The following is a 15,357-nucleotide window of genomic DNA, read 5'->3' as shown; positions in this document are numbered from 1 at the left end:
GATTGGAGATTCTTAATGTGAGTCTGGAAGGAGAGTTTACAGTCTAACCAGACACCTAGGTATTTGTAGTTGTCCACATACTCTAGGTCAGACCAGTCGAGAGTAGTGATTCTAGTCGGGTGGGCGGGTGCCAGCAGCGTTCGATTGAAGAGCATGCATTTAGTTTTACTAGTGTTTAAGAGCAGTTGGAGGCTACTAAAGGAGTGTTGTATGGCATTGAAGCTCGTTTGGAGGTTTGTTAACACAGTGTCCAATGAAGGGCCAGATGTATACAAAATGGTGTCGTCTGCGTAGAGGTGGATCTGAGAGTCACCAGCAGCAACAGCGACATCATTGATATACACGGAGAAAAGAGTCGGCCCAAGAATTGAACCCTGTGGCACCCCCATAGAGACTGACATAGGTCCAGACAACAGGCCCTCCGATTTGACACATTGAACTCTATCTGAGAAGTAGTTGGTGAACCAGGCGAGGCAGTCATTTGAGAAACCAAGGCTATTTAGTCTGCCAATAAGAATGCGGTGGTTGACAGAGTTGAAAGCCTTGGCCAGGTCGATGAAGACGGCTGCACAGTACTGTCTATTATCGATCGCGGTTATAATATAGTTTAGGACCGTGGTCCTCTGTAGCTCAGCTGGTAGAGCACGGCGCTTGTAACGCCAAGGTAGTGGGTTCGATCCCCGGGACCACCCATACACAAAAAAATGTATGCACGCATGACTGTAAGTCGCTTTGGATAAAAGCGTCTGCTAAATGGCATATTATTATTATTATTGAGCGTGGCTGAGGTGCACCCATGACCAGCTCGGAAACCGGATTGCATAGCGGAGAAGGTACGGTGGGATTCGAAATGGTCGGTGATTTGTTTGTTAACTTGGCTTTCAAAAATGTTCGAAAGGCAGGGCAGGATGGATATAGGTCTGTAACAGTTTGGATTTAGAGTGTCACCCCCTTTGAAGAGGGGGATGATCGCGGCAGCTTTCCAATCTCTGGGGATGTCAACGTTACGAAAGAGAGGTTGAACAGGCTAGAAACAGGGGTTGCGACAATTTCAGCGGCTAGTTTTAGAAAGAAAGGGTCCAGATTGTCTAGCCCAGATGATTTGTAGGGGTCAAGATTTTGCAGCTCTTTCAGAACATCAGCTGTCTGAATTTGTGTGAAGGAGAAGTGGGGGGGGGGGGGGCATGGGCAAGTTGCAGCGGAGGGTGCAGAGCTGGTGGCCGGGGTAGTGGTAGCCAGGTGGAAAGCATGGCCAGCCGTAGCAAAATGCTTGTTGAAATTCTCGATTGTTGTAGATTTATCGGTGGTGATAGTGTTTCCTAGCCTCAGTGCAGTGGGCAGCTGGGAGGAGGTGCTCTTATTCTCCATGGACTTTACCGTGTCCCAAAACTTTTTGGAGTTAGTGCTACAGGATGCAAATTTCTGTTTGAAAAAGCTAGCCTTTGCTTTCCTAACTGCTTGTGTATATTGGTTCCTAACTTCCCTGAAAAGTTGCATATCGCGGGGGCTATTTGATGCTAATGCAATACGCCACAGGATGTTTTTGTGCTGGTCAAGGGCAGTCAAGTCTGAGGAGAACCAGGGGCTATATCTGTTCTTAGTTCTGTATTTTTTGAATGGGGCATGTTTATTTAAGATTGAGAGGAAATTACTTTTAAAGAACAACCAGGCATCCTCTACTGACGGAATGAGATCGATATCCATCCAGGATACCTGGGCCAGGTCGATTAGGAAGGCCTGCTCGTTAAAGTGTTTTAGGGAGCGTTTGACAGTGATGAGGGGTGGTCGTTTGACCGCGGACCCATTACGGATGCAGGCAATAAGGCAGTGATCACTGAGATCCTGGTTGAAGACAGCGGAGGTGTTTTTAGAGGGTAAGTTAGTCAGGATGATATCTATGAGGGTACCCATGTTTACGGATTTAGGGTTGTACCTGGTAAGTTTGTTGATAATTTGGGTGAGATTGAGGGCATCTAGTTTGGATTGTAGGATGGCCGGGGTGTTAAGCATATCCCAATTTAGGTCACCAAGCAGTACGAACTCTGAGGATAAATGGGGGGCAATCAATTCACATATGGTGTCCAGGGCACAGCTGGGGGCTGAGGGGGGTCTGTATCAAGCGGCAACAGTGAGAGACTTATTTCTGGAAAGGTGGATTTTTAGAAGTAGAAGCTCAAACTGTTTGGGCACAGACCTGGATAGTATGATAGAGCTCTGAAGGCTATCTCTACAGTAGATTGCAACTCCACCCCCTTTGGCAGTTCTATCTAGACGGAAAATGTTGTAGTTGGGGATGGACATTTCAGAATTTTTGGTGGCCTTCCTAAGCCAGGATTCAGACACTGCTAGAACATCAGGGTTGGCGGAGTGTGCTCACGCAGTGAATAACTCAAACTTAGGAAGGAGGCTTCTAATGTTAACGTGCAGAAAACCAAGGCTTTTACGGTTACTGAAGTCAACAAATGATAGCTCCTGGGGAGTAGGAGTGATACTGGGGGCTGCAGGGCCTGGGTTAGCCTCTACATCACCAGAGGAACAGAGGAGGGCTAGAATAAGGATACGGCTAAAGGCTTTAAGAACTGGTCTTCTAGTGCGTTGGGTACAGAGAATAAAGGGGGCAGATTTCCGGGCGTTGTAGAAAAGATTCAGGGCATTATGTACAGACAAGGATATGGAAGGATATGAGTACAGTGGAGGTAAACCTAAGCGCTGGGTAACAATTAATGAGATAGCATCACTGGAGGCACCGATTGAGCCGGTCTTGGCATGTATGTGGGGTGGAACAAAGGAACTATTTGAGGCAGTTTGAGAGGGACTTGGGGTTCTACAGTGAAATGGTAAAATAAGAACTAACTGGAACAGCAATAGGCAAGGCATATCGACATGGGAGAGAGGCATTAAGCAATCACAGGTGTTATTAGAGAGAGCTAAGAAAACAACTGGTAATGGCGATAAAGTTTGGGCTGAGGCTAAACAGATAAACAGGACAGGGTACTGTGTAAAGGAACAGTCCAGCAGGCATCAGCTGTGAAGCTGAGTGATCATAAGGTCCAGTGAACAGCAATATGTGAGTCCAAGAGCAGTTTGAATTGGTGCTTCAGCACAACGAGCAGGAAGCACGGTTGTTGTTTGCGTGTGCTAGCGGGCCGGGGCTAGCAGATGGATCTTCGTGGTCGTCGCAACGGGATGCCTGTTGAAACCACAGACAATTACGTCGGCAGACCAGTCGTGATGGATCGGCAGGGCTCTGTGTCGACTCTAGGATGTCCCGTCCGGTTGACAGAGAGGTAGATAGCCGGGAGATGTGCCTGACTCAATGCTAGCTCAAGGCTGATTACCCAACAACAACATTAATTTGGTTGCAGCTAGCTAGTTCGATTATCCAGTGTTAAAGGTCCAGTGATTCAGTGATTCCGGCAGAAAATCTGATAGGTTCTGGGTCGATAACGCGCTGTGCAGACAGTGCAGACTGGCCGATAATAGTCCAGGCTAGAGCTGGCTGGTAGGTAGTGCAGGCCACGGACAATGGAGAAAAGCCGCTAACGGTGGCTAATAGCAAGTAGCTAGTTAGCTGGTTAGCTGGCTACTCCCGTCCGGTAGACAGAGAGGTAGATAGCCGGGGCTAGCTCAAGGCTCAAGGCTAACTGGTGCTTTGGGGGCAGTGGTGATTAGCCTACAGCAACATCCATTCAACATCCATTCGGTTGCGGCTAGCTAGATCCGGTGTTAAGGTCCAGTGATTCAGTTATTCCGGCAGAACATCCAATGTTCTGGGTGAAAACCGCTAACTGTGGCTAATAGCAAGTAGCTAGCTAGTTAGCTGGCTGGCTAGTTTCAACTGGGATTCTAGATAAAGGTGAGTAAATAATATAATCCGGTCCACATTGAGTGAGGCGGGTTGCAGGAAAGTATATTTAGTAGAAGGATGAAAAGTGTGATAGGGAAATATATACGTAAAATACAAAATAAAATACAAAAAACAGGCTATTTACATGGACACACAAGAGAACACGACCACACTGCTACGTTATCTTGGAACTGATGCTCAGTAATTGGTCCAGATATAGGCCTACTCCCTCCCCCCACTAACTTACTGTGCCTACTGGATTACTACTGTAGCTATGGGGGACAGCAGCCAGCAACATGCTGGGTCTGGGTGGGCTTAATGATTCGTTTTTGTCCTTCATTCCTCTCAGACCCACTGACACACGATCTGTCAAAATACTGTTCCTTCACACAGGAACTCTACAATAACACACTGGGTTGCTAGCATTTAGCATTTGGCCTTTTTGGATGGGATGCTAGTGGGAGAAAAAAAATGTATGCACTCACTAACTGTAAGTCGCTCTGGATAAGAGCGTCTGCTAAATGACTAAAATGTAATGTAAATGTTATCTATGGTAACACAGGTTCGCTAATATTTAGCATGTTTCTGTTTAGGAAGCTAGATATGTTTTCATTGACTAGCTTCACTCTGTAGTTCTGAGAAGTTGTGGATCGATGTAGCAGCCCTCCATGGGAGTTCCACACCACATGGCTCCTTTCAAATAACCTGCTGTCTGTCTGTCTGTCTGTCTGTCACAGCTGCCCTGGGATGAGTGGAAAGAGTGTGATCACCATGTGTGTGTGTGCGCGCATATATGTATGTGTGTGCACTCACAGTTGGTGATGTCGGGGGGAGCGAAGCTGTCATTCATGAAGACACTGGTGGGTTTCGCCACTTTCAAGTAAACCACATCGGGGGTGTTTTTCAAGGCCGCCACGGCATCCTCGTGACTCACCTCCTGAAGACCAGCACTGTTTACCTGGAAGGAGAGGGAGGTAGTCAGAGTCAGTTGGCTTTTCAGTTGGTTTAGCAGTTGGTTTGGCAGTTGGTTACATACAGTAGCTGACATAGCAGTCAAACAGGCTGGCATTTTCAACAAGCCACAACATAACTTAATCTAAGTCAAGTACTTTAAGGAATCAAATCAAATCAAGTTGTATTTGTCGCATGTGCCGAATACAGGTGTAGACTTTACAGTGAAATGCTTGCTTACGAGCCCTTCCCAACAAAACAATAAAAATAGTAACACAAGAGGAATAAAATACACAAGAATGAAACTGCAGTGAGGGAAAAAAGTATTTGATCCCCTGCTGATTTTGTACGTTTGCCCACTGACAAAGAAATTATCAGTCTATAATTTTAATGGTAGGTTTATTTGAACAGTGAGAGACAGAATAACAACAAAAAAATCCAGAAAAACGCATGTCAAAAATGTTATAAATTGATTTGCATTTTAATGAGGAAAATAAGTATTTGACCCCCTCTCAATCAGAAAGATTTCTGGCACCCAGGTGTCTTTTATACAGATAACGAGCTGAGATTAGGAGCACACTCTTAAAGGGAGTGCTCCTAATCTCAGTTTGTTACCTGTATAAAAGACACCTGTCCACAGAAAAAATCAATCAATCAGATTTCAAACTCTCCACCATGGCCAAGACCAAAGAGCTCTCCAAGGATGTCAGGGCCAAGATTGTAGACCTACACAAGGCTGGAATGGGCTACATGACCAACGCCAAGCAGCTTGGTGAGAAGGTGACAACAGTTGGTGCGATTATTCGAAAATGGAAGAAACACAAAATAACTGTCAATCTCCTTCAGCCTGGGGCTCCATGCAAGATCTCACCTCGTGGAGTTGCAATGATCATGAGAACAGTGAGGAATCAGCCCAGAACTACACAGGAGGATCTTGTCAATGATCTCAAGGCAGCTGGGACCATAGTCCAAGAAAACAATTGGTAACACACTATGCCGTGAAGGACTGAAATCCTGCAGCGCCCGCAAGGTCTCCCTGCTCAAGAAAGCACATATACAGGCCTGTCTGAAGTTTGCCAATGAACATCTGAATGATTCAGAGGAGAACAGGGTGAAAGTGTTGTGGTCAGATGAGACCAAAATGGAGCTCTTTGGCATCAACTCAACTCGCTGTGTTTGGAGGAGGAGGAATGCTGCCTATGACCCCAAGAACACCATCCCCACCGTCAAACATGGAGGTGGAAACATTATGCTTTGGGGGTGTTTTTCTACTAAGGGGACAGGACAACTTCACCGTATCAAAGGGACGATGGAAGGGCCATGTACCGTCAAATCCTGGGTGAAAACCTCCTTCCCTCAGCCAGGGCATTGAAAATGGGTCGTGGATGGGTATTTCAGCATGACAATGACCCAAAACACACGGCCAAGGCAACAAAGGAGTGGCTCAAGAAGAAGCACGTTAAGGTCCTGGAGTGGCCTAGCCAGAGAAAATCTGTGGAGGGAGCTGAAGGTTCGAGTTGCCAAACGTCTGCCTCGAAACCTTAATGACTTGGAGAAGATCTGCAAAGAGGAGTGGGACAAAATACTTCCTGAGATGTGTGCAAACCTGGTGGCCAACTACAAGAAATGTCTGACCTCTGTGATTGCCAACACGGGTTTTGCCACCAAGTACTAAGTCATGTTTTGCAGAGGGTCAAATACTTATTTCCCTCATTAAAATGCAAATCAATTTATAACATTTTTTACATGCATTTTTCTGGAGTTTTTTGTTGTCATTCTGTCTCTCAATGTTCAAATAAACCTACCATTAAAATTATAGACTGATCATGTCTTTGTCAGTGGGCAAACATACAAAATTAGCAGGGGATCAAATACTTTTTTCCCTCACTGTATATACAGGGAGTACCAGTACCAGATCAATGTGCAGGGGTACGAGTCATTTGAGATAGATATGTACATAAAGCCAGGGTAAAGTGACTAGGCATCAACATAGTTAATAATAATAATAAGAGTAAGAATAAAGAACAGAGTAGCAGCAGCATATGATGAGTGTTAAAGTGTGTGCGTATGTTTTTGTGTGTGTGTGTGTGCATGCGTTGTGTCGGTATGCGTGTGTCTTATGTATGTGTGCGTATGTAGTGAATGTGAATGTGTGTGTGTTTTGTGTGAGTGTCAATGTAGTGTGTGTATGTGAGTATGTATATACACTGAGTGTACAAAACATTAGGAACACCTTCCTAATATTGAGTTGTACCCCCTTGTTCCCTCAGAACAGCCTCAATTAATCGGGCCATGGACTTTACAAGATGTTGAAATCGTTCCACAGGGATGCTGGCCCATGTTGACTCCAATACTTCCCACTGTTCTGTCAAGTTGGCTGGATATCCTTTGGGTGGTGGACCATTCTTCACACACTCAAACCGGTGCACCTGAAACCTACTACTATACCCCGTTCAAAGGCACTTCAATCTTTTGTTTTGCCTATTCACCCTTTGAATGGCACACATACACAAAACGTTAACTTTCTTCTTTAACTTGTCTCCTCCCCTTCACCTACACTGATTGAAGTAGATTTAACAAGTGACATCAATAAGGGATCAATGCTTTCACCTGGATATCACTTGGTCATTCTATGTCATGGAAAGACCAAGTGTTCCTCATGTTTTGTACACTCAGTGTATAGTCTTGTGAGTGTGCATAGAGTCAGTGCAAGATAGGGTCGATGCAGATAGTCTGTGTAACCATTTAATTAACTATTTATCAGTCTTATGGCTTGGGGGTAGAAACTGTCTCGGAGCCTGTTGGTCCGAGAGCCGATGCGCCGATACCATTTGCCGGACGGTAGCAGAAGGGTGACTGAAGTCTTTGGCAATTTTTCGGGCCTTCCACCTATTATAGAGGTCCTGGATGGCAGGGAGCTTGGCCCCAGTGATGTACTGGGCTGTCCAGACCACCCTCTGTAGCGCTTTGCGGTCAAGGGCGGTGAATTTGCCATACCAAGCGGTGGTGCAGCACATCAACACGCTACCGATGGCGCAGTTGTATAACTTTTTGTGGATCCGAGGGCCCATGCCCTCGGATCCACAAATCTTTTCAGCCTCCTGAGGGGGAATAGGCCCTGTTGTGACCTCTTCACGATTATGAGGGTGTGTGTACCATATTAAGTCCTTAGTGATGTGGACGCCAAGGAACTTGAAGCTATCAATCCGCTCCACTACAGCCCCATCGATGAGAATGGGAGCGTGCTTGGTCCTCCATTTCCTGTAGTCCACAATCATCTCCTTTGTCTTGCTGACGTTGAGGGAAAGTTTGTTGTCCAGGCACCACACTGTCAAGTCTCTGACCTCCCTGTATGCTGTCTCATCACCGTTGGGGATCAGGCATACCACCGTCGTGTTGGAGTTGTGCGTGGCCACACAGTCGTGGGTGAACAGGAAGTACAGGAGGGGACTGTGTTGAGAGTCAGCATGGCTAAGGTGTTGTTGCCTACCCTCATCACCTTGGGCCGACGTGTCAGGAAGTCCAGGATCCAGTTGCAGAGGGTGGTGTTCAGTCCCAGGGTCCTGAGCTTGGTGATGAGCTTGGAGTGGACTATGGTGTTGAACGCTGAGCTGTAGTCTATGAAGAGTATTCTCACATAGTTATTTCCTTTCTTGTCCAGGTGGGAGAGGGCAGTGTGATGTGCAATTGAGATTGCGTCATCTGTGGATCTGTTGGGGTGGTATGCGAATTGGAGTGGGCCCAGGGTGTCTGAGATGATGGTGTTGATGTGTGTCATGACTAGCGTTTCAAAGCACTTCAGGATTACAGATGTGAGTGCTACAGGGCGATAGTACCATTTCGGCAGATTACCTTGGAGTTCTTGGGAACAGGGACAATGGTGGTCAGCTTGAAACGTTGGAATTACCGACTGGGACAAAGATAGATTGAAAATGTCAGTGAAGTTGGTCTGTGCATACGCTTAGAACATGCCCTGGTATTCCGTCTGGCCCGGCGACCTTGCAAGTGTTAACCTGTTTAAAGGTTTGACTCACATCGAAGCGAGCATATATTTGTTTATTTGCTAGTGTAGGAAGCGTTATCTAGCGCTAGTCGGCTGTACCTGCGCCAAAATCTCTGGTATTTTTCATCCTAAAGCTTGTTCTCCAGCTTCTTTTTAAATAGTGAACCAACATGTTTTCAGCACTTTTATTTCCCTGACTGATCATGCTCTCTCTTGTCTCTCTGGAGCAGACATATAGTGAGTAATGTTTTTGGAACATCAAATCGCAATAAAATCCCAGTTTCGAATCGCAATATATATATAGAATCATGAGAATCGCTAAACTTATCTTATCGGCACCTAAGTATCGTGAAAATATCGTATAGTGAGGTCACTGGCAATTCCCAGCCCTAGAATCAAAGTGGAATACTGATCGGATTTGCAAAAAGTAATCAATGTAAAGGAATTTTGAAAATGTTTGTATGTTTTTCACCCAACTTTATAATAATAATAATAATAATATAATATGTAATTTAGCAGACACTGTTATCCAAAGCAACTTACAGTCATGTGTGCATACATTTTACATACAGGTGGTCCCGGGAATCAAACCCACTATCCTGGCATTGCAACTGAGCTACAGAGGACCACAACTTTAAACCTAAATTATATGTTCCTTTTTTGTTGTTGATTTCAGGTTGAATTCACGTTAGTTGACAACTCAATTCAATGTAAATCAAAACTAGACATTGAACTGATGTCTGTGCCCAGTGGGAACTGTCTTTCAGTAAGGAGAAGATGAAGTTACAGTACTATTTTTTGATGTTCTTACAGCCAATAGTTTGTCTCCTGTTTGCAGCCTCCCGTCTTTGTGTGCAGCCCCTCCCTCGATGATCTTGGTGACATAGATGCTGTTGTCGCCTGGAATGTGCTGGTTCCCTACTCCCCCCGCAATACTGAACCCTAGCCCTGGAGAGGGATGGAGGTAGGAAAAGAGTGAGAGAGTGAAAGGGAAAAGATAAGGGTAGAGAGAAAAATAAAACACTATTCAAACTATATTCATCCTCTCAGGGGGTATCACTAGGAGCACAATGACCACAGATAGTCAACAACAAGCCTCATAAAGTTATCCATCAACTCAACACATTTAAAGGTAGATTTATGTATAGGAAGTCGCCTCGTGATGTACGATGATATCATATCACTGTGTCTAGCTTTAATCTCCACGGTGACAGAAACAGTCCCTTTAGGACCTTTTTATTACTTGAGGTCCATGGTTTTCTAACCTTTAGGACCTTTGACTAGTTTGAGCTCCATGGTTTTCTAACCTTTAGGACCTTTCACTAGTTTGAGCTCGCTGGTTCTCTTACCTTTAGGACCTTTGACTAGTTTGAGCTCCATTATCTTCTCTGAGAGGGCTTTTCTCCTGCGGATGTAGAGCCTGACGATGCAGCCGGCCTCCTTCAGGGCCTCCACGGCCTTACTGTGGGTCACATCCTTCACGTCTGCCTCGTTTACTCTCAAGATACAGTCATTCACTCTGCAGGAAGAGTCAAACACACCAGTCATTAACAGGGGTGAAAGTAAGGCAGTATGGTCCTGTACAACGTCCCGGCAAAATAAATAGTGGGGGGGGGGGTGCTGTACCGGTAAAACATGAGCCTATCACAATAATGAAAACAAAATGTCAAGGAAACTTTAGGCTATTACACCATTATTTATCATTACCATATGGCAGAAGCATTAATATGAGCGAATGGACATGAAAACGGGTGGTAGGCCTACAGTATAGCCTATGCTCCAAAATTCTATGTGGTTCGACGAGAACACTGAAATTTGCCAAGGCAGAGATGAGTGGCAGACACCGAGACACGCGCAGACAGCAGTGGAGGCATAAATTACACTTTCCATTCACAACTGTTTGGAGGCTGGAAATATGTTGCGAGTGGATGAACGTACGTGGTAGCCTAGTAAAGGAGCCCTATCTCAGACTGGCCAAAAAAAAGAAAATATTAAGATGGGCAGTCTGAGATATGGCTTTTTCTTTGCAACTCTGCCTAGAAAGTCAGCATCCCGGAGTCGCCTCTTCACTGTTGACGTTGAGACTGGTGTTTTGCGGGTACTATTTAACGAAGCTGCCAGTTGAGGACCTGTGAGGCGCCTGTTTCTCAAACTAGACACTAATGTATTTGTCCTCTTGCTCAGTTGTGCACCGGGGCCTCCCACTCCTCTTTCTATTCTGGTTAGAGCCAGTTTGCACTGTTCTGTGAAGGGAGTAGTACACATGTCAAAAAATGATATAAATTGATTCGCATTTTAATGAGGGAAATAAGTATTTGACCCCTCTGCAAAACACGGCTTAGTACTTGGTGGCAAAACCCTTGTTGGCAATCACAGAGGTCAGACGTTTCTTGTAGTAGGCCACCAGGTTTGCACACATCTCATGAGGGATTCTGTCCCACTCCTCTTTGCAGAACTTCTCAACGTCATTAAGGTTTTGAGCCTGACATTTAACAACTCAAACCTTCAGCTCCCTCCACAGATTTTCTATGGGATTAAGGCCTGGAGACTGGCTAGGCCACTCCAGGACCTTAATGTGCTTCTTCTTGAGCCACTCATTTGTTGCCTTGGCCGTGTGTTTTGGGTCATTGTCATGCTGGTATACCCATCCACGACCCATTTTCAATGCCCTGACTGAGGGAAGGAGGTTCTAACCCAAGATTTGACAGTACATGGCCCCGTCCATCATCCCTTTGATGCAGTGAAGTGGTCCTGTCTCCTTTGCAGAAAAACACCCCCAAAGCATAATGTTTCCACCTCCATGTTTGACGGTGGAGATGGTGTTCTTGGGGTCATAGGCAGCATTCCTCCTCCTCCAAACACGGCGAGCTGAGTTGATGCCAAAGAGCTCGATTTTGGTCTCATCTGACCACACACTTTCACCCAGTTCTCCTCTGAATCATTCAGGTGTTCATTGGCAAACTTCAGACGGGCATGTATATGTGCTTTCTTGAGCAGGGGGACCTTGCGGGCGCTGCAGGATTTCAGTCCTTCACGGCATAGTGTGTTACCAATTGTCTTGGTGACTATGGTCCCAGCTGCCTTGAGATCATTGACAAGATCCTCCCGTGTAGTTCTGGGCTGATTCCTCACCGTTCTCATGATCATTGCAACTCCACGAGGTGAGATCTTGCATGGAGCCCCAGGTCGAGGGAGATTGACAGTTATTTTGTGTTTCTTCCATTTGCGAATAATCGCACCAACTGTTGTCACCTTCTCATCAAGCTGCTTGGCGATGGTCTTGTAGCCCATTCCAGCTTTGTGTAGGTCTGCAATCTTGTCCCTGACATCCTTGGAGAGTTCTTTGGTCTTGGCCATGGTGGAGAGTTTGGAATCTGATTGATTGCTTCTGTGGACAGGTGCCTTTTATACAGGTAACAAGCTGAGATTAGGAGCACTCCCTTTAAGAGTGTGCTCCTAATCTCAGCTCGTTACCTGTATAAAAGACACCTGGGAGCCAGAAATCTTTCTGATTGAGTGGGGGTCAAATACTTATTTCCCTCTTTTAAATGCAAATAAATTTATAACATTTTTGACATGCGTTTATCTGGATTTTTTCTCTCATTGTTCAAATAAACCTACCATTAAAATTATAGACTGATCATTTCTGATCACAAAATCAGCAGGGGATCAAATACTTTTTTCCCTCACTGTAAGTGTTAAGTAAACAATAGATAAGTAAAAAATAAAATCAGTAAAATTACAGTAAAAATAACAGTAGCGAGGCTATATACAGGTGGTACCTGTACAGAGTCAACGTGCGGGAGCACCGTTTAGTCGAGGTAATTGAGGTAATATGTACATGTAGGTATAGTTAAAGTGACTATGCATAGATAATAAACAGAAAGTAGCAGTAGCGTAAAAGAGGGGGTGGGGGGACAATGCAAATAGTCCGGGTAGCCATTTGATTAGCTGTTCAGTAGTCTTATGGCTTGGGGTTAGAAGCTGTTAAGAAGCCTTTTGGACTTAGACTTGGCGCTCCGGTACCGCTTGCGATGCGGTAGCAGAGAGGACAGTCTGACTAGGGTGGCTGGATTCTTTGACCATTTTTAGGGCCTTCCTCTGACACCGCCTGGTATAGAGGTCCTGGATGGCAGGAAGCTTGGCCCCAGTGATGTACTGGGCTGTACGCACTACCCTCTGTAGTGCTTTGCGGTCGGAGGCCAAGCAGTTGCCATACCAGGCAGTGATGCAACCAGTCAGGATGCTCTCGATGGTGCAGCTGTATAACTTTTTGAGGATCTGAGGACCCATGCCAAATCTTTTCAGTCTACTTAGGGGGAATAGGCTTTGTCGTGCCCTCTTCACGACTGTCTTGGTGTGTTTGGACCATGTTAGTTTGTTGGTGATGTGGACATCAAGGAACTTAAAGCTCTCAACCTGCTCCACTACAGCCCCGTCGATGAGAATGGGGGCGTGCTCAGTCCTTCTTTTCCTGTAGTCCACAATCATCTCCTTTGTCTTGATCACGTTGATGGACAGGTTGTTGTGCTGGCTCCACACTGTCAGGTCTCTGACCTCCTCCCTATAGGCTGTCTCATCATTGTCGGTGATCAGGCCTACCACTGTTGTGTCATCGGCAAACTTAATGATGGTGTTGGAGTCGTGCCTGGCCATGCAGTCATGGGTTATTAGGGAGTAGAGGAGGTGACTGAACACGCACCCCGGAGGGGCCCCCGTGTTGAGGATCAGCGTGGCAAATGTGTTGTTACCTACCCTTACCACCTGGGGGCGGCCCATCAGGAAGTCCAGGATCCAGTTGCAGATGGAGGTGTTTAGTCCCAGGGTCCTTAGCTTAGTGATGAGCTTTGAGGGCACTATGGTGTTGAATGCTGAGCAGTAGTCAATTAATAGCATTCTCACGTAGATGTCACAAAATTATTTTCCCAACACTTTCCCTTGCTGCCACTGCTCTTGCTCAACAAAAACTTTTGGAAATATATTTTGTGGTACATCAGTCATTCACTCCACAGGGAGAATCACAGGGAGACTCAACAAGAGTCAGTTAATGTGATTCACACCTTGGACCCATAAGCAACAATGTGAAATGCGATTGGGATCATGTAACCATACACTGTGGTGGTACCCACCTGAGGCATCCGTCCTGAGCTGCAGCTCCTCCAGGGATGATCTTGGTGATGAAGATGCTGGGGTCTTCTCCGATGTGGGGGTTATCTGTCCCCCCCGCAATACTGAAGCCCAACCCCGAGTTACCCTTCACAGAGGGGCAGAAGAGAGAAATCTCCACGTCTACTTCAAGTAATGAAAAATATAGGCTGTATTACTTATATGGTATTATATTAAACTCCATAGCTAGGACCCATTTAAATGTAAATGTATGTGTATGGCTGGGGGGCTCTATGTATAATGGGAGCTATTTATGGTTGGAGGGTAGTGGCAGTGTAGTATAGTGTGTATTTAAGAGCAGTAGTATAGGCCCTGACTATATTGCCTACACTAAGGGTCAGTGTGTGGTTGTGGTTAGGGGCGGTGTGTGTCTCTGTGAGAGAGTTGTGCATTGTGTCTTTAACGGTGAAGTTGATGTAGAGTTAGAGATGCAAGCGCAGATCGTGGCTGAATCAGGTCACAGCAGAAGAAAAGAGAAGAGAAGGAGAGAAGAGAGCCCTGCAGCCTTACAGGCAGGCACAGAAACAGCTCCCTGCTCTTCTCCCCGCTCTCCCTCCTCTCTCTCCTCTCCCTGCTCCCTGATACACAGCTTTACATCATATTTTACGACTGAGAGCCTTGGACCCACTATGGAAAGGGCTTTTTTAAACATTATCGACTGGGAGAAAATATAGCGAAGTGGAAATATAAATGAAATATCTTGCATGGTTTTAACCTTTTAAACGTACATTTTTATTCAAATTTCTACCTTTAATCTACATTAAAACCTTAAAGGGACAATCAGCAGTTGGTACATCCATGTTTGGAATTAATGATATGTACCCATTGATTCTTAAAGAATGTAACTTACAAATGCCTCATGAGCTTAGTCATACCCTATCAGAACCCAAAATATAAGCTTGTTTTACTCCAATGTTCGGAAACAAAGTAAATGTAAACAAACACTATATAGCCTCAAAACATTGTTAAACCTATAATTGTGATCTCATGACTGGTCAGTCCTTGCATCCCTAGCTCTGTCTATGAATTTGAGAGTGACTACATTTCTCCAGCCACATCCCTCATCTTTTTACCAAAACAGTGGCAGGGAGTTCACTTTGCTATCATTTCAACTGGTGATTGGCCCTTTAAGTTTAGAGGCACTTCATGGATGATGGGTTTAAAGTAACAACTGAGATGTGATGTTCCTCCTACTTACCCGTTCCAGAGTGATCTCCTCATACTCATAATCTGCTTCTGTTCCATTCACCTGAAAGACACAAGACATCAGCCAATCAGTATCGAGGGGATAATAAGAGAGCTGTCTCCATTGGCCTAGGAGAGGGTGCCTATGGATAGATGGACAAGAGATGATTGACAGATCAAACGTCTCTCCCACTGCATGTCTCAT

At 45.4% G+C, this 15,357-nt stretch overlaps 1 protein-coding gene across 1 annotated transcript; it reads right to left on the bottom strand.

Annotated features, from left to right (window-relative positions):
• Positions 1–4,578: 4,578 nt before the first annotated feature.
• Positions 4,579–15,357, bottom strand: LOC311149173 (disks large homolog 1-like; the record flags this gene model as incomplete). Its single annotated transcript, XM_084186255.1, has 7 exons — positions 4,579–4,589; positions 4,661–4,805; positions 9,613–9,749; positions 10,151–10,320; positions 13,931–14,055; positions 15,166–15,216; positions 15,346–15,357. 7 exons carry the CDS (start codon positions 15,355–15,357, stop codon positions 4,579–4,581), a joined length of 651 nt encoding a protein of 216 aa, XP_084042381.1.

The sequence above is a fragment of the Coregonus lavaretus genome, assembly GCF_964263955.1.
Source record: "Coregonus lavaretus genome assembly, chromosome: 21".
NCBI classification, from domain to species: Eukaryota; Metazoa; Chordata; class Actinopteri; order Salmoniformes; family Salmonidae; genus Coregonus; species Coregonus lavaretus.
Note: the sequence above shows the minus strand (reverse complement) of the source record. Positions and strands in the feature narration are given on the sequence as shown.